Below are 26,231 nucleotides of genomic sequence, written 5' to 3'. Positions count from 1 at the left end.
TTATACAACAATTTTGTTGTTTTCGAAGTACTAATTTAAAGTTAAATATTTTAAATGTTTATATTGTATCGATGTAAAAACAAACAAAAATGTGCTAAGTTGTGCACACATGCACTACTTAGTTTATTTTTCGATTTAAGACAAGTTCATCCCCTCGGCAAATGTACCACCACCTCCATATTTTATTATAATGGTTGAGGGGACATATTTTTTTCATTCACAGAATCAAATGCTGCGTATCTGCGTTTTTTTCAAATCCAAATGTGCATAAATTAGTCCTAGTTTTGAAGTTTTATAAAGAATGTTATATGAATATGAAAAAGGATCAAACTAAACATTTGATTTATTGGAATGTTGGTTCCCATTTGCACTCCAATTATTATTTCATAAATCAGCTTTATACTTCATACTTTTTATTATAGAGTATTATTTTTAATTCTTACTTTTCATTAAGGTGCCATGTTCACAAGGAGAAATTATTTGACAGAGGATGGTGGTGGAACCTCTATATTCTATAGTTATTTATAATTAAATTAACAAGGTCCTCATGGATATAGAAATTGAGAAATTTGTTTGAGATAAAGTAAAACGACAGTCGTCCAATTAATCAACTAATAAGTATTTTTTTTTTTTTTGGAAGTCGACTACGATCTACGTATGTCGTTACATTTGGCACTTGATACATCATAGATGTGATAAGCTCGATAACCGCCCACTCAAACACTAACAGAACCGGGCCTATAGCCCAACAAGACATGGCCTAAAGTCCAACAACATTATTTACACCCTAATAACCCCAATTCAAATAACCAAAGATTCTACCTTCTCTGGGATCCGAACTTGGGACCTCCAGGGATTTCTGGAGTTTATGTCAACACCTTGGAACCACTTGGGCTACCAACTGTTGACAACTAATAAGTATTAATATTGTGGATATTCTCTTACATTTGCATTGTTTGGTGTAACAAATCAAAGATCCTAAGCTTTACAGGAATAAGGAATGAAAAAACACAAATATTATTTAATGATGAAATATAAATTTACAGCTCAAATATTTATTATGATAAGAAACTCAAAAGTCTAAATTACCTCCGAAATAAGTTCAATGCACAAAGCTATTTTCTCCTAAATATATTCAGCTAAACTAAGACTTATTAAACTACTTACAGATTAGATAATACTCATGGAATATCTCCATATTCGACCAAGGACTTGACTACTAATTTAAACATAATAAAAAAAAACACATCACCAACATTAGGATGCACTAATTTGTAATATTCCCCCTCAGCGTAGACTCACGATCAACAATATTAATAACAAGAACACAACAAAACTTTTCAAGCTTAGCTCGCGGAAGAGCTTGGTGAAAACATCAACAACTTGATCACTGGTTGCTATCTTCTTCAGTACGATCTCTTGGTTCAAGATCTTTTCTCGAACAAAATGATGATGAATTTCCATATGTTTTGTGCGAGCATGAACACAATGGCTTACCAGCGAGTTTGATTGTGTTTTCATTATCACAACTAATGAGAAATTGGTAATCCATAATAACTCTAATATCTTAAAAAGTCTCTTGAGCCTGATACATTCCTGAGTGGCCATAGTTGTCGTTATTTATTCAGAGTCTGTGCTTGAAAGAACTACAGTCTATTACTTCTTGCTACACCAAGAAACTACAACAAAACCAATACCAAAACAATTCCTTGTAGTTGAGCGTTGATCTATGACGTCTCTAGCCTAATCGACATCTACATAACTAAAGAGAAAGATACATTTGGTTTAAAGAGAAGACCAAAGTGCAGCGTCAGTGTTCCTTTTACATAGTGAAGTATTCACTTTGCTACTATCAAGTGACCAACGCAAGGGTTCTTCCATAAATCGACATATTAATCCAACAGAATATACCAAGTCAGGTCTTGAAACAAGCTACCTACACTCTGACGATACTTTGTCGCGTCGTCTAGTGGCTCTCCTTCAATTTTTTGTAGCTTGAGTTGTGATTCTATTAGTAGGAATTTTGGTAATGCGTCTCTCATACGAAAATGATACAACAAATTTGTGCCATATAGCTTTTGAGACACAAAATATCCATCTATTTTAACAATTTCTAGGGCCATGAAATAATGGACCTCACCTAGCTTCTCCATTTCAAAATGAATAGATAAGTGACCACGAAGACGTGAAACTCCAGCATTATCATTTCTCGATGTAGTCATATCATCAACATATAGAAGAAGTACAATACACATGGATGAGGTGACCTTGACGAATACACTAGGACTTGAGTTTGAAGAAATAAATCTACAAAAAGATAGATGTTGTGAGTTTTGACCATACCAGACTTGTGGAGCTTGGTTAAGGCCATACAATGTCTTCTTAAGGCGGCACCCGTGATCTGGAAATCTTTGTAACCAAATTCCTGTGGCTAATCCATAAAGATATCACGACCAAGTTTTCACATAAGAATCTGTTGTTTACATCAAGTTGCCACATTTTTCATTCATTGCATGCTGCCAATGAAATAATAGTTCACACCGTTACCATCTTAGCAACCGGCAGAAGGTTTCTTCGTAACTTGTACACCTATTCCATCTGCCAATGAGAAAATCCATGTGCAACGAGGAGAGCTTTATGCCTATCAATCGTTCCATCTGCGTTATTCTTTAACTTGTACACCTGTTTACAAGTATTCACTCCACATCTTTCGGTTTGGTACTAATTCCCATGTATCGTTTTTGTGTAAAGCTTTGATTCTTCATGCATGTTATCTGTTCATTCATTTTCTTCAACAAATTTTTGAGCTTCTTTACAACACAAAGGTCCATCACAGAGGTCCATCACAAAGGTTCATAATCAAACAAATAATCAGGCTGCCTTCGTTTTCGGGTTGGTCTTTGAGTAATAGTTAAATCTTGCTGATCATGTACACCTTGTGATGGACTGCTACTCCCTCTTTTTGTAGAAGTAATAGTTGTATCTTATTGATAGTGTACTCCTCTTGATGGACTACTATTTTTTCTTTGCGTATAAGTGGTACCATTAGAAAATAGATTAAGAACGGTTGTATTATTCGCCACATCAAAAACGAAAAAAATAACTTGACACTTCATCGAATATCACATCATGAGAGGTAATATATTATTTGGTTTCAAGATCCATACATCGCCAACCTTTTTCTTTGAGGGACATATCTAACAAATGCATTTTCTTGTCTTTGGATCAAGTTTAGTTCGATTACTTTTAGGAGTATGAACATAAAAAACTTAACTAGATACTCTAAAGTAATTTACTTTGGCTTAATGTTATAAAGAGCTTCAAAAGGAGAAACATCTTTACCTGGCCATGAGGGCAGTTGATTGATAACATGTCAAACAGACTGAATAGATTCGACCCATAGTTCCCTAGAAAGATGATGTAGAGGAATTGGCCGAAATATACATGTAAGAAATCGATGCGGCCAAATATAAAGGTGACAAACTAAAACGGCCGAAATCGAAGTTATAGGCGTCGGAATTGAACGAAGTTTTGGGAGATGGTGTGAAATAACCTTCCACACATTCGTTGTTGGTTCGCCTTAATTGGGCCACTTTGAGGTTCGAATTCCATCGTTTGGGTCGTATAAACGAACTCTTAGTATTTTTTTTTTTTACTATTTCTAGTAAGTGTTCTTTAGTTTAGGTAGTTTCTTATTTTCTTGAGATTCTAGTATTTATTTTCTTAGAAATTGTTATTTTGAAATCAATTAGGATTAGCTATATAAAATAGATCTAGTATTTGTTTTATTATTTCAATTTATCAATAACAATTCAGTTTTTAGTTCAATCTTGTTAAATTCGGTTTTTAAAGTTTTAGACGAAGATCTAAGGCTTTTTTGAGTTTTTCACTGTAAGATTCTTGTCATGCAACCATGCATGACAAATAGACTACACCAAGATATGTCAATTTTCGTTCTGCCACACCATTTTGTCGAGGTGTATTTGGACCTATCATCTGTTGTTGAATGCCATGTTCCTCGCAATAAATAAAGAAGTCATGAGACATATATTTTCCCCCATTATCAAACCGTAGACACTTTATGTTATAACCAAATTCCTTCTCAATATTTATCTTGAATTGGATAAATTTTGAAAGAACTTCACTTTTGTGCTGTAGAAAATAAATCCATATGTAACGAGAAAAATCATCAAACATAATCGTAACATATTGAAGACAACTTTAGCTAGGAATTTTGTTAGGTCCCATCAACTCTGAATTGACTAAGTGAAACATATTAGAAGCTCGACTCATCGATTTCCAAAAAAGGAAGTCAGTGAGATTTATCGCATTGGCAACTACTATATACCATATTTGTATTTAAATCTTTAAAGAGAGGAATACCATCAAGTCAATTCTTTATAAAAATCTATTGAAACAATTGGGAATCGATATGGTTTAACCGAGCATGCCATACTAGACGACTAGTATTCTGACTAGTCTTACGAACATATGCTTCACTTGCAGATAAAATATATAGCGAATTCTTTCTTTTACCAGTAACAAGAAAGAATTCGTTACCTTTCTCATTCAAGCTATCTGCAATAGTTGTTTTAAAAATTAAAATTACCTACTCTAGTATGGAAAGGTTACCTTGAACCGTTCCAGAAAATTCATTTTCTAAAAACTGCAACCTCATCATGTTCTTTCGAGTGAATAACCTTTCAAGTGTCTCCCATTCTTGCGCCGTACATCAACATTATGCAGAATGTCCTCTGGAATTACCATTTCAACACCAGGAATAAAATCACATAGATATTGTCCTTGTGAATAAGCTTCGATGCACAACTTCCAATAGTTGTAGTTGCTACCGACCAACTTATTAACACCACCTTGAGAAGAACCATTTTCACCATTCATTTTCGAACTGCTATTAGCAAAATACGTCGATTGAGGAATAACTTAGCTCGGGTACCATGTAATAGATCAAAAGATTCATAGCTTTATAGGAATGAGAAATGAAGAAACATAGATTTTATTTAATGATCAAAAATAGAATTACAGTCCAAATATTTATAGTAATTAGAAACTCTAAGGTTGTGTCTGATATCAAGGAAACAATGCCATGGAAATAAAAGAGTTTCCATGAAAATACAAGTTCCTTTGTTTGGTTGTAATTTGTTATTTCGTGGAACTATAAATTTTTCTTAATTGGTAGAGACTAATTTCTGCAGAATTAATTATAATATACTCAATATTTTTCAAAGAAATGAACAAAAATATTGATTAATTTTTCCAGGAATTTTTTTTAATGTATACAAGTTTACAAAATCTAACCTAATTCCTAAGAATACAAAATTTGAAGTCAGAACTTATATAAATAAATAAACAATACTCTAGCAAAGTAAGATAAAAAATCAATATGGAAAGACCCTTGGGTACCGACATTGAGGGGATTTATTCCAGGTAAACGAAGTGATAGAGAGGCCCTACCGTCACCGATCTTCGTCCATGATTTAATAGATGGGCAGGGATTATGGAAGAAATCGATAATTGAGCAGTTATTCGACTCTCTTGCTGCAAAAGAGATTCTTAAAATCAAATTACCGAGAAGAGATACAAGTGATAAGATGGTATGGATTCAAACCGAGAAGGGAGTCTTTACGACAAAATCATTATACACATCGATTATAAAGGCGAAACCATCAACATCCAAGACTTTAGAACTGCCGAATGAGTTGAAATGGAAAAAAGTATGGTCAAAGTTCAATCTTGCACCAAGAGTGAGAACCTTCATTTGGAGAATATTGAATGATGCATTGCCAACAAAGAAAGGAGCACTACGGTTTAATACTACAATATCTCAATTGTGTGAGTTTTGTAGCGAAGAAGTGGAGGACATAGATCATATATTCAAAAATTGCCGCATGGCAAGAGAAACATGGATTTGTCCGCCACTTAACCTGAGATTGAGAGGACAAAGAAGCTTTCATGATATTTTATGTGATTGGATAGCAGGGGAAGAAGAAGAGAAGATAGTTACATTACGGTTTTGTGTTGCTTGGTATCTATGGAAAGCGAGAAATAAATTGGTTTTCGATAAATTCTTGCAAGGAGGGAGACAAATTATAAATGCAGCAATGAAATTGAATGATGAGTTTATGAATTCAGGGCACTCATTAGGTGCTTCAAGTGAGGAGAATATGTTAATTAATTCAGAGGTTTTGAAGCCCCCTTTGACGGAGGAACTTAAAGTAAACTTTGATGCGGGTTATAAGGAAGGGCAAGCAAAGCTTGCAGCTGTTTGCAGAACCTCAACCGGTGACTTTGTGATGGCCTTGGCTCACGAAACAAGCGCTACATCGGCACTTGAAGCTAAAGCTAAAGCAGCACTTTTAGCCTCAATGTTAGCTGCAGACTTACCACAATATGATTTTATTATCGAAGGGGACGCCTTGAATGTGGTAACGGCTTGCTCAAACCTAGAAGACGGTATACCATGGAAGATTCGATCTATTGTTCTTGATATTAAAAATAATACTGCACTTCTCAATAACTGTAGTTTTGCTTATTGCCCGAGAAATGCGAATAAAGTCGCACATTTGCTAGCTAATTCTTATACTAGGAACAATTCTGACACACCAAGTGTATTGATTACGGTTCCTGAGAGTATTGTAAGTCAGTTGGAGACAGATAAATCCAACATTTCTATGATTTGAGATTAAATAAAGTTAGGCTGAGCCTATTTTCATCAAAAAAAAAAAGATAAAAAATCAATATCCTTCGACAAAAAATGCATAAAGAAAAGTTTCAAAACTAGTGTCGTAATTTATAGGTATAAAAAAGACGAAAAATTAGATAAATATTAGGGATCTTTTTAATGACAATATAATAATACAAATAGATTTCAAATTGAAACACTGTTTCTTTGGTTTCCGTGGAATCTAATTCTTTGGGTGGAGCTGTGAGAATAGTCCCACATGAGAGAAGTGGTAACTAGCAACCAAGAATATAATGCATAGGTCCTCTCCACTCATTGTCAATTGGTTTTGAGTTGGATGACCACAAACTTATCAAGAGCAAAGAATTAAAAGTGGTGTATTTCACGGAAATAGATTCTCAGGAAATTGAATTCATGGAAATAAACTTACTATCAAACGGTGGAAATACCTAATTCTATAGAAACTCTTTTATTTCCATATGAAATAGGAGATATCAAACACAACCTAAGCTACCCCTTGAATAAGCTCAATCCATTAAACCATTTTCTCCTAAATATACTCCACTTAACTAAGACTTGGTAAACTTCTTATTGACTAGATAATGCTCTTGGAATATCTCCATATTCGACCAAGTATTTGACTGCTAATTTAAACATAAAAACAAAAACAACACGTGACTAGTACTAGGATGCACTAATTCGTAACTATAGGTGCAAAAACAGTTTTAAGTCGTTAGCTAAAGAAAAATTACATGGCTAATATATCCAGAACCCTATATCAATTTTCATTAAAACACTAATACTGTTGATAATCTATTGTATGCTATTTAAATCATAAACACCCAGAGATCCCTCAAGCATCATTATATGACTATAAAACTTATCAAATATCTCTAGAGCTACTTTAATGAAATGAAAGGGGTGCATCACCAAAATTAACGTGAGTAATAGAACAATTCTTGATGAAATCTGTTAAAATATGAAAACCAGCACTATTGTATTGAATCAAAGGTGATGTTTATTGATAATTGGATACAGACTTATAGACTTTACAAGAAGGGAAATTAACCTAATTAGAAATGTAAGAATGGTAATTTTAATTACAAGAAAAGGGAAGGAAATATTAGTATTTACAAAATCTAATCAAGAAATAAGGAAACATTTCTTATTCTCTTGCTTCAATGATGTAGCCGTGTGTTGTGGATATGGGAGGTGCCATATGCTGAAGGCACCTCTGTATTTACTTCATTACCCCCCCGCAAGTTGGAGTTGAGGAAGAAATTTGAGTCAAGCCTAACTTGGAAGTTAACCGGTGGAATTGGTTAGAACCAAGAGGTTTTGTGAAAATATCAGCAACTTGATCTGCAGAGGGAACATGAGAGATCTGGATAAGACCACTTTCGAGTTTCTCACGAACAAAGTGGCAATCGAGTTCAATGTGCTTTGTTCGTTCGTGAAAAACTGGATTAGCAGCTATATGCATAGCTGCCGTATTGTCACAGAAAACCTGAAAAGGTTCTGGAATGGAAATCCGAAGATCTTGGAAAAGATATTTCAACCATTGGAGCTCGGCAGTAAGGAAAGCAAGCGCACGATATTCTGCCTCAGCAGATGATCGGGAAACAGTCGGTTGTTTCTTGGATTTCCAAGACAACGGACTCTCACCAAGCATTGTGAAGTAGCCGGTGGTGGAGCGACGGGTAATAGGGCAGCTAGCCCAATCAGAGTCAGCAAAGCCCGAAAGTGTCAAAGAACTAGAAGATGAAAGGAGGATCCCATGATCGAGGGTCCCCTTCAAATATCTCAGCACTCGAGTCGCAGCATCCATATGTGTGGAACGGGGATGCTGCATAAATTGACTTAAATAATTCACTGAAAAGGCGATATCAGGTCTTGTTACAGTGACGTAGAGAAGTCGACCAATGAGACGTCTAAATGAAGTGGGGTCGTCTAAAGGTGTACCGTCCGTGGGTAACAGTTTCAAGTGTTGTTCCATAGGAAATAAACTCGGTTTTGAACCGAGATGTCCAGAATCACGGATAATGTCTAAAGTGTACTTCCGTTGACAGAGGAAAATACCCTTGGGGGACCTAGATACTTCTAGGCCTAAAAAATATTGAAGTCGTCCGAGATTTTTAAGAGAAAATCGTTTCTCGAGACGTTGTCGAAGGGAGTCAATTTCCTTGTTGTCATTGCCTGTAATGATGATATCATCTACATAGACAAGAATATGGATGGTTGTCGGACCATTGAAATAACTAAAAAGAGAATGGTCTGACGAAGATTGAGAAAAACCTTCGGCTTTTAAACCAGATGAAAATTTGGCAAACCATTGCCTAGAAGCTTGTTTCAAACCATATAAAGATTTGTTTAAGCGACAAACTCTAGTGTCATCTTTGTTGCTAAAACCTGGAGGAATGGTCATATAGACTTCTTCTTCCAAGTCTCCTTGGAGGAAAGCATTATTGACATCTAACTGATGCAACGACCATCCTTGGATAGACGCAATGGATAAGAGGACACGAACAGTTACCAATTTGGCAACTGGAGCAAAAGTATCATGATAGTCGACACCTTCAACTTGGGTATACCCTTTTGCGACAAGGCGTGCCTTATAACGTTCGATGGACCCATCCGAACGATATTTAATTTTGTAAACCCACTTGCAACCTATGGGTTTCTTACCAGATGGCAAGGAAGTCAGAGACCAAGTATTATTTGTCTCGAGGGCAGAAATTTCTTTAGCCATCGCCTCGCGCCATTCTGGGGAAGCAGAGGCAATTTTGTAAGTTTTGGGTTCTTCCGTGGTGATAACGGATGTAAGAAAAGCCTTATGAGAAGGACTAAAACGGTCGAAGCTGATATAGTCGACCAGTGGATAAGGAGTACGCGAAGGAGTCGTTTCTGGACTCGAAAGAATATAGTCAGCCAGATGAGCAGGCGGATGACGAGTTCGAACAGGTCGCGAAGGCTGAACATTATCCTCAAGGGAGGTGTCAAGAGATTGTGAATCTCCGAGTTCTGATGATACAGGGGATGCGGAAGCGGGAAGTTCTAGAGAAGTGGTGTTATCAGAAGAAACTAAAGGCACCTTCCTAGAAGAAGGGGAAGAAATGTCTTCATCGACCGGGGGCAATGGGGGGGAAGTGACAGACATTGGACCATCTGAGGGCGAACTAGAAACCGGGTCTGATCGACTAATCGGAGGAGAATAGTCGAATGAGTCATCCACGGGATTAAGAGGCGTGTAGCTCGGTGAGGGAAGTGTGGAGAGAGATTTGAAAGGAAAAGTGTCTTCGAAAAACTTGACATTGCGAGAGTCGTAGAGAGACTTGGTCTCTAGGTCGTAAATGGTATAACCCTTTTTACCGGAGGGATAACCAACAAAAATTCCAGGTTTGGAACGCATGTCAAATTTATTTTTTATGGTGATATTGTGAGCAAAGCAAAGACACCCGAAAACACGGAGGTGCAAGTAATCCGGAGGAGCCGCATATAGAACTTCGTGTGGAGACTTATGCGATAGAATAGGGGTCGGCATCTTATTTATAAGATAAGTTGCCGTTTTTAAACATTCACCCCAAAACGTGAGGGGAAGGTGAGCTTGAAAACGTAAGGCCCGAGCCACATCAAGCAAGTGTCGGTGTTTTCGTTCAACAACTCCGTTTTGTTGTGGTGTTGAAACACAACTACGTTGATGAATAATACCATTGGAATGGAACCATGATTGTAAGTCCTTTGTGAGAAATTCAGCTCCATTGTCAGACCGAAAGGTCTGAATGGGGCAGGAGAAAGTAGAAGATGGGGTGGAAGAAACGGTCTTGATAGAATGTTGATACTGTTTTATTGTAAAATGAAAGAAAAAATCAAGATATTTTTTAGTCTCTGATTTCGATGTCATCAGAAAAGTCCACGTGTAACGAGAGTAGTCATCAACAATAGTGAGGAAGTATCGTTTGTTTGTAAGAGACAAAACGGGAAAAGGGCCCCATATGTCAGCATGAATTAATTGAAAAATAAAAGTACTACGAGAAATACTATTATTAAACGGAAATTTTGGTTGTTTAGCCATAGGACAAACAAAACAGTCATCAGAATGCTCACATGAAATAAAATCAAATTGCTGAGATGAAAAACGTAAACGACCTAAACTAGGGTGTCCAAGACGACGATGCCAAACGCCGTGTGACTTATTCAAAGAAAATGCGGAGAAAGTCCTACGTAGAATGTAGAGGCCACCGATTTCATCAGCCTGACCAATCAGCCTGTTCGTCGAAAGTGCCTGAAAAAGACAACGATCATGAGAAAAGTTAAAAGTGCAATCCAAGGCTTTACTCGATTGACTGACAGAAATCAAGTTAAAATGAAAACTTGGAATATGATAGACATTGTCAATTGAAAAAGTGTTAGAAAAAACAACTTTGCCAATATGTTTAACTAGGTAAGTGCTCCCATCAGGAATCTGGACATAACAAGATGGAGGGGCGGTGTCATAAGAGCTAAAAGCACTTAGAGAGAAACAAACGTGGTTAGAGGCACCACTATCAACAACCCAAGAATGGGGGTGAGTAAGAAGAATTGTACCTGTTAGTAAAGTTGTGGATGTGGAGGGCTGACCAGAATTCCCTTGAGATTGGTTTTGAATAAGGTGCATAATTTTGTCATAGTCTGCCCGAGATAGAATGGGGTTAGCAGAGTTGTGCGACTCAGAGGAACCAGAGATAGCCAAAGTCTTGTGGCCACCTTGTTTATGGCCGGGATAACCGTGCAATTGGAAACAACGTTCAATGGAGTCGCCCGGTTTCTTACAGTGGTCACACACAATCTTCTTGTTGCATTTATCAGATGAATGACCATGCATCTTACAAGAGTCACAATAAGGGCGAGATCGCTTTCTCTGTTGACCCAATGAGGAATTCTGGGCAGCAGAGGCCATAACCCGGGCCGAGAGGGCCGAATAATCAAATGGGGAACCGGCAGATATGTGTTGTTGTTTTTCTTCCTGTTTGATTAAATTGTAAATTTTAGCAAGAGACGGAAGAGGTTCCATTAGTAGAATACTGCTACGTGTGGACGAAAAACGATCATGAAGGCCCTGCAGGAATTCCATTGCACGAATGGCATGGTTATAAGTAAGAATATCCTTGCCAGCACCGCAAGAGCAGGGTTGAAGAGTCATAATGGAGTCTAATTCATCCCAGAGAGTCTTCAATTGGGAGAAGTAGGCAGAAACAGTCAAATTATCCTGACGAAGGTCACAAATAGATTTGCGTAGTTCAAACATATGGGGATAATTGGACAGACTGTACCGTTCCTTGAGACTTTGCCACATTACCAGGGCAGAGGGAGAGTGTTGTATACTCCGACGAATTTCTTGGCAAATTGAATTAAGGATCCAGCTGGAGACCAGAACGTTGCAACGGTTCCATGCATGAACCATGGCCGGGTCCGTTGGCATAGGGAGAGAGCCATCAATAAATCCTTGTTTGTTTTTGGCAATAATCGCCATCTTCATGCCACGAGCCCATCCGAAATAGTCATCACCGGTGAAAATCGGAGAGTAAAAAACTGACGTTGCACTGTCAGATGGATGGACGTAGTAAACATCATCAGTCTAATGAAGTAAATACAGAGGTGCCTTCAGACATAGTGCTAGGGGTCTGAGATACAACAATAAAATAAACACGGAGTGAGAAACCGGAAATAAGTCAAACAAAATAAATGTTGTGAGATGATAAGAAAAAAAACTATAGCAGATCAGTTGCTACGGCAGAGAAAAAGCAACAGCGAGGTTACTGTAGCAAATCAGTAACATGAACAACAATAAAGTTACTGTAGCAAAAAAAATAATTTAGCAACAGCAGAAATTGTAGAAAAAAGCAACAGCGAAGTTACTGTAGCAAAATCAGTAACATGAACAACAATGAAGTTACTGTAGCAAAAAATAATATAGCAACAGCAGAAATTGTAGAAAAAAAAAGAAAGAAAAAAAACAGTGACAGAGGGGAGCTGTCACGAATAACATGAAAACACCCAAAATGTTGGCTTGAAGAGATGACCAGAAAAAATGGCGTAGAATCGCCGTTAGAGGTCGAGTCCCTGTTCTAAGTCTATGTAGTAAGGTTTCTGGTCTATGTGAGACTAAAGAATCAGACCAAATTGGTCGTTGTAACTGTGGTCGTGATTAAACAAGAGAGAGAAACCAGTTGTAAACGAATCAAGATTGTTGATGATGGCTTTGGCCGTTTTAATTCTGATCTATGCGTCTGGTAAGTTGTCTGGTCTATGTGAGACCAAAACAAATCCGACCAAAGTGGTCGTTAAACTCTTGTTGTGATTATTTCCAACTCTAAACAACTCTTACTGATTGAATACTCAAAATATTTTCACCAAAAAACTATGTTGAAGTAAAAAGACATGAAAAATAACATGAGTTCATCATGTTGATGTAATTTCTTCACTCTTTTTATCACAAGATGAATCTCTGTTGTAAGGATATGAAACTAGAAAGAGAAAACGATATATGGTCGTTTTAACTCTGCCAAACCAAAAAAAACGATTGTAATAAAAGAAGATTGAATCTATCTTTTTTTTTTTTTTTTTTGTGTGAATGAATGGATTCGATAAGGAAAGATAACGATAAGAAAGATAAACGAACTGACCTTTGAGTGCGGTTTTGAAGCTTAAACAGAAGATAAGAATCCCAAATAAATCGTAGAGATGATAAGAACTCCTTATGCTCTGATACCATGTTAAAATATGAAAACCAGCACTATTGTATTGAATCAAAGGTGATGTTTATTGATAATTGGATACAGACTTATAGACTTTACAAGAAGGGAAATTAACCTAATTAGAAATGTAAGAATGGTAATTTTAATTACAAGAAAAGGGAAGGAAATATTAGTATTTACAAAATCTAATCAAGAAATAAGGAAACATTTCTTATTCTCTTGCTTCAATGATGTAGCCGTGTGTTGTGGATATGGGAGGTGCCATATGCTGAAGGCACCTCTGTATTTACTTCATTAAAATCCATTGACTAAAACCATGTAAGGGTCTTTCAACTAGGAAAACAAAACCATATAAGGGTTGTTAATGGAGTCACAAGAATCCATCTTGGGGAAATTCAAGGTTGAAGACCAAATAACTAAATTATGTAATGTTTATCTTGAGAAACTGTTGGTGGCTGCAATTTACATGTAGTGCCAAATTAGCATTCCGCCCCCAATTGTAATAAGAAACAATTTTCTTTTGAAATTAAGAAAAAAATACAAAAGCAAATGACTACCTCTTGATAAGGATACTATTTACCCATTCTACAATGAATTGGGGGTATAGAATATCTCACTCACTTTGGACAACATATAAATGTTATGTATTTTGATAATATGACCCATCGTCGAAGAGTCAAATAATCAGGGTTAAGTGGGTCTTTGAAACGAAGCGACCCAACATTAAAAGTAAAATTAGCGAAAATGTTGAGAATACTATTCAAAATCACATTATTGTTCAACAAAAGAAAATTAAAAATTTATTGTCTATCCTCTACCCCATATGTAAAATAGAAAATTAAGTTCACGAGTTTGAGTCGAATTAGGTAACGTTGTGCTGCTCTTTATAGTTCGGTTAAACGTAATAAACGAATATGCTATGGGTAGAGGCTTTAAAGAGGCGCCTTTAGTATGAATGGTGGCGTTTATAGAAGTCTCCAACTATAAATGGAATCAACCCGGACTTAGGCACTTAGCCCGGAAAACCCAATAAGAAAGTTATATAAGCACCACCATTTTAGTTAAGTCTAATCTATGTAAGTTTAGAATGTTGAATTCTTCAAGTGGCCGGCCTGCTGATAACAAGTTGAAGTTATTGGTTAGAAAGAAATAAATATATTTCAATGTCTTCTATGTGGAGCACGTATGTTAGGTCAAATGTCACCTTCCATGGAATTCAATCAATTGTTCGACCTTTCTAGATATCTCACTCATAAATCAATTCTATTAACTACAACAACTATAAGTATACTTTAAGAAAAGGAGAGTAAAATTAAATCATATACTAAAAATTTAAGATGGCAAGTGGCAGGAGTCAACCCTAATAATCAAAAAGTTGCGTGTTAAGGTAGACTTTACCACGACTTTTGTTTTGTTTGTTTGTTTTTTTTTTTTTTTTTTTTTTTTTTTTTTTTTTAATGTGAAATATTATTAAGCCATAAGAATACTATTACCATACATATTCACTAAAAAGTAAGGTATATTTTTCCAAGTCATTCTTCTTGCAAGCCCATTTAGCTAATTTGCCCGCTTGAATATTGAAAGTCCTCTTTGTACGATTGAATTTGACGCTGTCAAGTCTATTCCTGATTTCTTTGATTTTTCGGATGTGGATCATCGATTCCCATTGGATCTTGTGTCTCGGGTTTTTCAGGTGATTGATTAGGTTTATGGTAAGGTGACACGCGTCCGGGCTTACCTTAATAAGCAGCTTCGGGTAACACGGGAATGGAATAAAGGACCAGATGCACCGGAGCCGTTAGATCTTCAAAACGCGGAGGTTTACGGGCAAGATTAAAACGTTGAAGTGGGACTACCGAATTAAGTTGCTGCGCGCTCCACCGGATCAGACCTATAGGTTCCATTTCGCTGCTTAGCGGAAACACGGGAATCGCGTATACCAGCCACCGCTCATCGACACGTGTCCCGCAGAATCCGCGTGCCCGAATTTCTACCGAATGTATCCCACTTGGTTAACAGTATTTGACCCAACTTTGACCTTGATTTATTCCTCCATCCGGACTCCGATTTGACTTCCGTTTTCAACCACGCACTGACCTTAGCCAAATTACCAGAATGTCCTTGACCTCAAATGACCAAAATACCCTTTATGCATCTTTTCCTCGTTTTTAACCGTTTTTCACACCTAACTTCACAAAACACACCTAATCAAGAAAATCAACCATTTTATTATAATAAAGACCCGAAACGAACTAACTCGACTAAATTAAACGACTTAGATGGGACATTTTCATGACCCATCAGTTTATATTGTCGCTTTCTACTATGATTGTCTTGTGATTATTTTTCTCTTCCCAAGTGAGCCCATGAAGTATAGCAATGGCCTCACTTTCTTCGCTGTTTCGTGCTAGGGTCGAAGTTACTTTAGCTTCGATAAAAGTTGATTGAGAATTGTGAACTATCAGACTGGTGCCAATATTAGTAAATGATGCATCAACATTAAATTTTAAGTAGGGTGAAATAGGAGGTTGCCATTTTTTCAAACATGTAGGAGCCGGTTTAGTTAGGACTCTGCTGGTTTTAGGGAAGGCCAAAATGAAGTTTATAAGTGAACTAATATTATTAATTGTATACTGGAAGCAATGGTCGCATTGAGTTTTCCGTATGTGCCATAGTATGGTAATAAAATGAATATCGTTCGAAGTGTAACTGATTTGGTTCGGATCTTGCCAAGAAAAAATCCAATCTGTTAACGATTCAATGTTAGTCGATATGATGTTAAAGTGAAACAAAATATTTTTCGCTAAAGGGAAGTGCAACAGAGCATGTTCGATGATTTCTATTTCTATACAGTTCGGCATGCATAAATGTATCCTATATACTTACCTATTCGATCCCGGGTCGGGAGAGCTTTCGCACAAATTTTCCATATAAAAAGTTGGATACGAGGGACAGTAGGGATATACCAAATAAAGTTCCAGTTGATAGAGGGAGGGCTTGAGGATTATTGTTGATACTGAGATGCTGATACATAAATTTAACTAAGAAGTTACCGGATTCGGTGAGAGTCTATTTCATTTGGTCGGTACCGTCATTTTGGAGAGGAATTGCTTTAATAAGATTTTGCGTGGGTTCATCAAAGTTAGCATTGAGGATAGCATCATTCCGACGATCATTTGTGATGAGTTGAGAAACTTTAACTAGGGTAGAATTGTTGGAGTTCTGAACTGGGCTATTAGTACCTGGGATCCAATTATCTGTCCAAATATTAATGTGGTCTCCCGTGTGTACTTTCCACGTAATCAGGTTCTCGATCTGATCGAATTTCTTTATGAGGACTTTCTAGTTCCACGAGTGATGAGATTTAGCTGGCCCTGGAGAATTAGAGTTGGGAAAATATTTGGCTTTTCAGAATTGAACCCAGATGACATTGAGATCCGATTTGAGCCGCAAGGCCAATTTACTAAGGAGGGTTGCGTTGTCAAGATGGGGATGATGGATGCCCAGCCCTCTTAACTTGTTAGGAAGGCAGATATATGACCATGCTTTGGTGCATATACCTTTAGACTTTCCCCACCAGAAGGACTTTTGCAAAGTCTCTATGCTTTCGCTTATGCCTTTGGGAATGGGAAAGCATTGCATCTGGTATCGGGGAACGACCAAAGCTACAGCTGAAATAACAACTGTATGACCATCTTGGGAGAGGAAGGAATGGTTCCACTTGGACAGTTTGGACTTAATTTGTTCTAGTATATTGTTGAACACCTTGGTTTCTTGCGCGCCGATGAAGAGCTGATCACCTAAGTATTTCTCGAAGGTGGAAGCATATTTAACTTTAAGAGTGCGCATAATGAGACGCTTAAACTTAGGGTGAGAATTTTTAGAGTAGAAGATGTTGGACTTAGCATAGTTTATTGTTTGACCCGAAGCGGAGCAAAAGAGATTTAAGATATTTTTAAGGTTATGAACGTTATCAATAGAATTTTTACGAAAGATAATGCAATCGTCTACAAAGAGAAGGTGTGAGATTGTGAGATTGGGGTTGTTGGTGGGGAAACCCAAGAATTGTCCTTGACCGGGATTAGAAGTGAGGAGACGGCTTAGACCTTCCATAGGCAACTTTACCACGTCCCTAGCAATGGAGTTATGGACAGTGGGAGTTGAGAAAATAGACCACTACAGGCGTATTTAAGAGAAACATCATATTACTTCAAGGGAGATTTATAGGTAATGATTAAAGTTGTTAAAGGCAATCTGGATAAAGGCAATTCCTATTTTGGTTAAAGGCAATGTCTGATTAGCAGGCAATGCCTAAATAGATTTTGACTTATCGGCGTCAAGTTGCCGGTGACAATATCCGACCCGCAACCTAATCTGAAAAAAATTCGCTCTCTTTGTCTACTTTTTACTTCTTAATTTTCTTTCTCTTTACTCTTTCTCCAAACGAATCCCTTCATTTCTAGAAAGAGAAAGAGAGACTTCATCATGGTTGTTCTAGAAAATGGTGCACTAATTTGGGGGCGGCTAATGTGAGTATTGGTGGTTCATCAAGTTGGAATTTTGAAACTGCTACCCCTGACTTGCATGTTTCTAACGATCTTGATCAAGGAAAACATAAAATTTAGTGTTTCGTATAGTTGGTCCTAGTTTACTTTCTCATGATCAAACTTTTCAACTGAAAATCCAGCAATTTCAGCAGCAACAAAGAGGAACATCATCGACTCATCCTATGCCTATGGTTCAGTCGATTCATAGTCTTGATCAGGGAACTATGGAAAATGGGTTCGGGGTTTCACATAATCAGCATCGAACCCCAAAATCTGTAGATTTTTAGAAGAATAAAGAAGTCGGCGAGGGTTTCAAAAGGGAAATGATGCATTTGGAAGAATTTTTCTCTAAGTTGAATCCTATGGCCCTAGAATTTGTCCCACCTTCATTGTCTAACAATGGATCACCTGCTACTAGTTTTTATCCTAACGGTTTTATGATCCAAAACACTTTTGGTAACTCAATGGAAATACTAATGGAAGGGTGTGATAAAATCTCAGTCTTGTTGATTTTTTTTTCCTATTCTCAGAATACGATGGGTAGGTTTTGTTTGTAATGTATGAGTTTTACTTTCACTTTCTATGGCTCTAAGAATAACTTCAGCTCGGGAAAGCAAAGAAAAAGAGAAGGAGAAGAAGAAGGAAGAGGAAGAAGAACCAAAAAAAAGTTTTTTTTGCGTTCATGGTTTGGTCTCCGAGGGGAGTTTGTCGGCCGACTATCTTTTAATTCGCGGCCGACGCTTTTCCCAGACAACAAAGGAGATGGCATTGCCAATAACTAAACTTGGTCAACTTATTTTGACCAAGTCACTGGAGCAAAATATATTGCCTTTGACAAAGAAAGTACATTACCTTTAAAATTACCCTTACTTTAATGGTCTTGGTAGTCGATGAAACCTTTTAGGCTCGATTTAATACATCCTAAGAAGTCTAGAGAAGATGAAGGCTTTGTTCAATTATATTTGACTTAAGGACATCTTTATTTTGGGTCTGAAAATCGACTTCTTCGTTTTTTGACTCCTTATTTTCATTTCTTCTTGTCTTTCTCTCTCATTCTCCTCTATTCTCTATACCTCACTGTCTTGTATGGACCTACTAACCAAATGACGAATGGGCCTGACCTGCTCATCTCGGGTCACCCAGAAAATATTGTGTCCGCAGATTAGGAGGTTGGACATTCAAGCGGGAGACCGTTCACTATGCTCCTCACCAGGATCATCTTCTAGCAATATGCCCGTTGAAGGCATTATACAATTTACATTCGAGGTGACAACTTCGTGCATTACCACATTCAAGACGACATCTCACCACAGGGCCACATTCGACCATACGAGATTATAAAAGGACGAGGAAACCCACATACAAGGTATCCAATTATAGTCAAAGCAACCTACTTGTTGTTTAACTTTCTCTCACAGACACATCGACTGTTCATCCCATTATATTACTGCCTTGTCTTAGAATGGTTGTTCATATCATTTAATTCCATTACATACCTACACACTAGAGGACACGACCTTACTTTTTCTCTCTTACATACAATACTGAAAGAAGTATACGTTACTTTACTAAGGAGGACGACCTGCCTTTCTCTCTTCTGGCGACCTTACTGAAGGATATATCTGTTCGGTCTGAAAAAGATGTCCTTCCGAAGGAGTGTCCTTCGACCAAGATGGTTTTGGGTTTTACACCCTTCTACTAGTATTTATAGCGGAAATAAGACATCTAATGTCTACACTAGTATTCCCAGGATCACATGCATAAGCCCATAATAATACTAAGTAAAACTAGAAAGATAAATACCTTATTCGCTAGTTTTACCTCGAACCTTTCCAATTGCTTATGAGAAGACCAAGAGCTTCAAGCGTAGCTCCTCTACTTGGGACATGAGCAATCAACTTGATCTCCCACCTTGTTGTTTAGCTAGCACACAAATGGTGGTTGGAAGAAGAACTCCTTTCTTCTTGACTAGATAGATTGTTAATGGGAATTAGCTCACTTTCTCCTCTCTACTTGATATGGTAGAGTAAGAAAGCTTAGAGAGAAATTCCACACCTTATTCTCTGCCCTAAAAGTGTTTATATAGAACCCTAATGAGAATACACCTCCTCAAAGGTTTCCTAAAAATCCTTTAGAATAAGATTTAAGGAAATAGTCGAAAATAACATCTAATGATATTTTCTCAATTCCCTAATGATGAGGTGTCCAAACACCACTAAATTTTTCATTCATACTACTGGATATGTCATAAATCTCCCCTCAAAATTTCAGCCCAATCCGAGCCCTAGAATTGCCCGAATCGGCTAAGGCCTAAAAACCCTGTTTTTGGCCTTTTTGTACTATCTTTGCCTAATTCCTTTTTAGGACTATGAGATATGTTTATGGGACATTCCCATTGTTATATCTCACTCCCACTAGTCATATCCTAGATCAATTTGACACTCTTATGTGTAACCCATTGTAGGATCTGATCGAAGTTAGCAGCGAATTACTTCGTAATTCGACGATCGTAGTTGGTCTCTAGCTACAACTCTACGATCCCTAAGTCAATCGGACTTGATGATTTTCCACATCAATTGTCCTATCCGACAAATTGTTCGCATTGTCACCTTGGTCGAAGAACATCTCTTTCAACTCCTTCAGATGGAAATGCACTCAATTTGTCAGTTAGGATAACGATGACTTTATCTGGAAGATCATCTGGTCCGGTCTAATTAGGGATCGTAATGCTTAGCTAGAAGCTGCTTACGATCGTCGGCTCACTTCGGTGATTCGCAGCTAACATAGACCGGATCCTACAACAGGTTACACTAAAGAGCGGTAGTTTGATCGGAGAGAGTTGACTAGTGGGAGCTTGCCTATAGATGGATATGATCCAGTTTGATAGGCGCAAAAAGATAGAACCAGACTCGAAAAGGAAGCCCGAGATGGCTAAAAAAGGAAGTTATGGACCGGACAGACCAAGCCCATTAATGGGTTAATCTGGCCGACCACATGAAGGGAGTGGGCGGGTCAGGACAAGCCCATTTATGGGATAAAGTGGCTGGCCACACTATTAGGAGAAACCCTAATAGGGAATCCCTATCATCTGGGATTCCCAATCAGATGGGACTCTGATGTTTATCTTTTTTGTGGTCTAGATTAAATCCTAATCTGAATATGATTCCTATTAGGGTTTCTCTAAATAAGGACCATTATAGAACATAAAAAGTATTGATTTTTCTCTAAGGAAAACAACTTCTCTCTCAAAATACAGTTAAGTGGAGAGAGAGGGCTTTGAGAAAAAACTGTCAATCTATCTAAGGAGTTAAAAGAAGAATGATTCTTATTCTCAACCTTCAATGGAGTCCAAGCTGACTTAAAGAAGGGAGATCAAGTCACTTGCTCGGGTGTCTCAAGTAGAGGAGCGACAATTGGAGCTCTCATCTTCGGCATAAAGGCATTGGAATCTTATTCGGGAAAGCGAATCCAGGTATTCTCTTTACGTTTCTAGTTCATTATTAGTTCTTGCATGCGATCCTGATAAACTAGTGTTAAACATATGATATTTGAGATTCCGCTTACAACATTAGTCTTAGAGACATACAAAACCCTACATTTACTTTACCAAGGAGGGCGACCCATCTTTATCATATTTATCAAGGAGGGCAACTTATCTTTCTCCCTCCTGGCGAACCAAGAGTGCATGTCATTCGTCCCTTTTGGCTACCAAAGAGTTAGGAAAGCATAAACCTTACCGTGTCACCTTCTCTTTCATCGGTAGATTTACACAGATATTCTTCACCATCCTAGCTAGCTAATATATTCATAGCTCCATCCATATTTTATATTTCGTATTTGTCAAGCTAATTGACTGGACTGTCAGAGTCTCTTTGGGCGACACCAACCCGATGTCGCAAGGATCTTACTTCACGTGTGTTCTATTTGTTATCACATGTTAACCCGAAGAATGTTGTTGGTGCCCAAAAATCAACTTCGAGTGACAGTTTGACTTTCGTACATTGACCTGATTCCTTTGACTTCTTGACCCGCAATTTCAGCACCTCACGGCGCTATCTCTCTTTCTCACTGTCTCGTCTTCTCTATCATCGTCTATATCTCTCTCTCCCTGGTCTAAGGTTAAGGGAGAAAAAGATACCATGAGAGGGAGACATCGAGAGAAAGAGGGGGAGAGTTGTAGAGGGGAATTTATAGAGATAAAAAAAAATGAGAGAGAGAGAAAAGGAGATCTACCGAAAGAGAGCGAGAGAGATCTACAACAAGATAAAGATCTACAACAAGGGAAAGCAACAGAGAGAGCGAAAGAGATCTACAACGAGATAGTGATCTATAAAAGGAGAGAGTGACCCTGAGAGAGAGCAAGAAAAAGATTATGAGATAAAGATAGAGTGTGTGTGTGTGTGGTGGTCGGAAGTTGTGATTGTGGAGGAGAGGTGGAGATGAAGATTAAGGGACAAAAAATTATCAGATGAATTTTGGGGCTAAAACATAAATATGTTCCCTAAGTCTTAATTTTTATTCTTCAGAGATATTTGAGGATGCCTCAAAGAATCTACATTTACCTTGTATGACATTTAAAAAAGATTGTTATGGTACTAAAAAGACATAGACGATACCTACCGAGGGAGGTGTTTGAGAGAGTCACATCCCACCGGTTCTCTACAAACTATTAAAAAAAAGTTTCAAGTAGTGAGGCCCCTAACTACGGAACTATATGATATTTTGACAAACTAAAATTATTTAGAAACGTAATGTAAGTTAGTTGGTTAACATCTTGTACAACAACCATGAGATGACACGTATAATCTTTTCTTCGTTAATCTTTTTTACTCATTTTATTTACTAATTATTATCGAATTTATTAGTAACAATGACTATTAGTTATGGATAATCAATTAGTTTTAGGTTACTTTGCATACTTAAAGACTATTTATGAAATTCAACAATAAAAATTCATGAAATATGTTGGTTCTCGTTTAAAAATATTGAGAAGCAAAAGATACAATATTTTTTTCTTAACATAGTTCAATATAGATTTGCTAAATACATTCTTTGTACAAAATAAAATGGGGAATTTAGCATCAACCCCTCACCACTAATGTCCAATTAGGATACCCCTCTTTTAATTAAAAATTAGTGAAACCACCTTTTTTTGCACTATTAAAATAGCTCCATCCTTGTTTTATTTTCTTTCTCTTCCTCTCATATACCTATCACCAGCATAACACTCTAACTTTGATCTCTTGATAAATTCTTATCGAATTTGTTAATTTTAAATGTTAGATAAATGTTGTTAGTAAAGTAGAAAAAGATGAATGTGAGAAAAAAAGATAGGTATGAGAGAAAAAAATAAGTATGAGAAATGAAGATTTTTCGGTTGAACATCGGCGATGGTAGCATAACAACGAAGGGATATGACGAAGTAAAAAAAGATAGAAAAACAATAAAGAGCTAGCTATTTTCGTATTTTTTCTTGGGTTTCACTAATTTCTAATTTAAACATAGGGTATCTCCAATTGGACATTAGTTGTGAGGGGAAATGGTAAACTTTGCAAAACAATATCAGACATTAAAATTATTGGAAAAAGAACTCTCAAATTCTCCGTCACGCCATTTTCCATAATTTCGTCCAAGGGACATCAATGGCTATTCTATTCTTATGTGAAAATGACTTAGTTAGATTTAATTGTCCATTAATTTGGTTAGGAGAAAAAAAAATATATTTCATTTTAGATTTATAAACTAATGAGATTTTTTTTATAAGTTAATAGGTAAAAAATTTAGATTTTATTTTAGATTTAGCAAATTAAAAGTAAAAATAAAAAATTACTACTACCAGATTGGGGAATAAAAGATAGAGAGGAGAAGAAACGAGAAAGACGTGGTCCCATTCACGGATTCACCACCACTTACGCCGCTGATTTTGCAACTTAATTACAATATAATCTTTTACAACTATAATCTTCCACATATACCAACATTTCCACTTACCATGTACATCTTTCCATTATAAACCCTACGATTAAAGAATCCAACGGTGATTCAACAAGGTTCGGGATATGGGACATAAATATTCGGTAATTGTTAGACTTAATTAAATTAGTCATTATCCATCATGACCTTATTATTGTTTGTTTGTTTGTTCCTACTTCAACTTCAAAGACAACGACGAAGAAATCTGATCTTCCCGTAAACATCTAAGAATTCGGTAAAGATTCATCAAACGAAGAGGAAGAACAGAAAGAATTGTTCTTGATTGGTCTGAATCAACGAGATTAAAGGAGTTGCTCACGGATCTCTTAATTCAATTTTGGTGAGTTTTATTAAGATTTTGAAGAAATCATTGATTTAATCGATCGTGGAAAGAAAAAAACAAATAGGGTTGGTTGTTAATCAATTTAGAAATTAGGGTTTTGAGATAAGTTTTGCTGGATTAGAGATTTTAAAGTTGAATTGTGATCTGGAAAGCGAAACAACAAAGCGGTCTGTTAATTTTATTATAAGATCAAAGAGATAGAGAGAGAGAGAGAAAAGAATTGATTGACGATCAGATGAGTAAAGAAGAAGAACCAATAAAGCTTGACGACGACCAGCTCGCGGAACTCCGTGAGATATTCCGGCAATTCGATCGGAACAACGATGGAAGTTTAACGCAGTTAGAATTAGGATCGCTTCTCAGATCTCTAGGATTAAAACCTAGTTCAGATCAGCTTGAAGCTTTAATCCAAAAAGCTGATACTAATTCAAATGGGTTGATTGAATTTTCAGAATTTGTTGGGTTGGTAGCACCAGAGCTTCTTCCAGCGAAATCGCCTTATACAGAAGATCAACTTAAGCAACTTTTCAAAATGTTTGATCGAGATGGAAATGGGTATATCACAGCTGCAGAATTAGCTCATTCGATGGCGAAATTAGGGCATGCTTTGACAGCAAAAGAATTAACAGGGATGATCAAAGAGGCTGATACGGATGGGGATGGTACAATTAGTTTTGAGGAGTTCTCTCAGGCAATCACTTCTGCCGCGTTTGATAATTCTTGGGCTTAAAACAGGATTATTGGTTTGTTCTTCCTTTCTTCATATTTTGGGGTTTTTTATGCTTTTGTTTTGTTTTGGATGGCCATAATTATTGTCTGTAATTGATTTATGTTTAGATTAGGAGAGATAGTAAGTGAACTGATCGATTGGGGGGAAAAATTATAGAGGGAAGTTAAAGGAGGAATTGTGATATTTGATTATGGTTTGTTTGAGATTTGTGTATATATGTGTAGAGGGAAGAAAATATTGTTGTTGAGTTGTGAAACCTGATTTTTAAATCCCGGTAGAGATTGATAATGGTGAACCGGTTCTTTGCGGTGGTGATGGTGGTGGATTGGTACTTTCTGTTGGTGTCGGTCTTGGTAAGACGTCCAAGAATTAGTCATTTATTTGAAAAATATTTGCTATTTCGGGAGGTCAAAAAATTTTAGGTGCCTTTTTGTTTTTCCATATTATCATATCTGAAATTTCAGATGTTTATTCCTTAATTTAAAGAAATCTGAAAATCTGATCTGAATTGGGTCATGGTCTGAATTGACTGAAATAGAGACCACATATTTCAGACTTCAAAACAAGTCTGAAATAGGGGTCCAACTGCTGAAAAGTGTCAAAAGATGGTTATACCCCTGTGATTTACAAAAATCTTCACACTAAAATATTTCATCACTGCTCCCAAACAAAAGCACCACCGCCGGAACCACCAAAAGATTGTCGGCACCACCAGAAAACCACCAAACCACCACTACCAAACCAAAGCCACCACCACCAGAAAACCACCACCACCACCACTAGAGAAAAACCACAAAACTACCCCAAGCTTAAACCACTAAATAGATCACCGCCACCACCATAGACCAAACCACCGCCTCACAACACCACCACCCAAGACCACATCCACAGACCGCACCACCATCATTTTCGTCCAAATCACCGCCACCACCATACACCACAAATCAGGCTACCACCATACACCACAGCAAAAACACGACAACTACCAGCACAACAAGAACTGCGACTACCACCACAAAACCGCGACTACAACCACAAAACCGCGGCTACCACCACAACACAAGTCGAATCTGTAAACCCTCACCGGATCTGGCGAGGGTTTCACACCGATCTGTTAAGAGAAAGAGAACCGGAACTGATATGGAGTGAGAGAGTAACCTCGCCGGATCTTGATATTCACCGAGAGAGAGACAAGGATTCTATG

At 37.2% G+C, this 26,231-nt stretch overlaps 2 protein-coding genes across 2 annotated transcripts; both read left to right on the top strand.

Annotated features, from left to right (window-relative positions):
* Nucleotides 1-5,609: 5,609 nt before the first annotated feature.
* LOC147557911 (uncharacterized) lies at nt 5,610-6,698 on the top strand. The gene has a single exon (XM_086658958.1). The coding sequence runs from the start codon at nt 5,610-5,612 to the stop codon at nt 6,696-6,698; it is 1,089 nt and encodes a 362-aa protein (XP_086515084.1).
* Nucleotides 6,699-24,067: 17,369 nt separating this feature from the next.
* Nucleotides 24,068-25,283, top strand: LOC147557910 (putative calcium-binding protein CML18). The gene has a single exon (XM_086659476.1). It carries the CDS (start codon nt 24,533-24,535, stop codon nt 25,025-25,027), a length of 495 nt encoding a protein of 164 aa, XP_086515602.1. The 5' UTR covers nt 24,068-24,532; the 3' UTR covers nt 25,028-25,283.
* The last annotated feature ends 948 nt before the right edge of the window (nt 25,284-26,231 follow it).

Source organism: Eschscholzia californica, unplaced genomic scaffold (assembly GCF_041429995.1).
Source record: "Eschscholzia californica isolate CP2 unplaced genomic scaffold, dmEscCali1.0.p SCAF_2, whole genome shotgun sequence".
In the NCBI taxonomy this organism is placed as follows: domain Eukaryota; kingdom Viridiplantae; phylum Streptophyta; class Magnoliopsida; order Ranunculales; family Papaveraceae; genus Eschscholzia; species Eschscholzia californica.
The sequence above is the reverse complement of the archived record's forward strand: the minus strand, read 5'-3'. Positions and strand labels throughout refer to the sequence as shown.

What these genes read in the sequence shown, in the direction of transcription:
- LOC147557911 (XM_086658958.1), top strand. Translation starts at nt 5,610, where the DNA reads ATGGTATGGATTCAAACCGAGAAGGGAGTCTTTACGACAAAATCATTA.
- LOC147557910 (XM_086659476.1), top strand. Translation starts at nt 24,533, where the DNA reads ATGAGTAAAGAAGAAGAACCAATAAAGCTTGACGACGACCAGCTCGCG.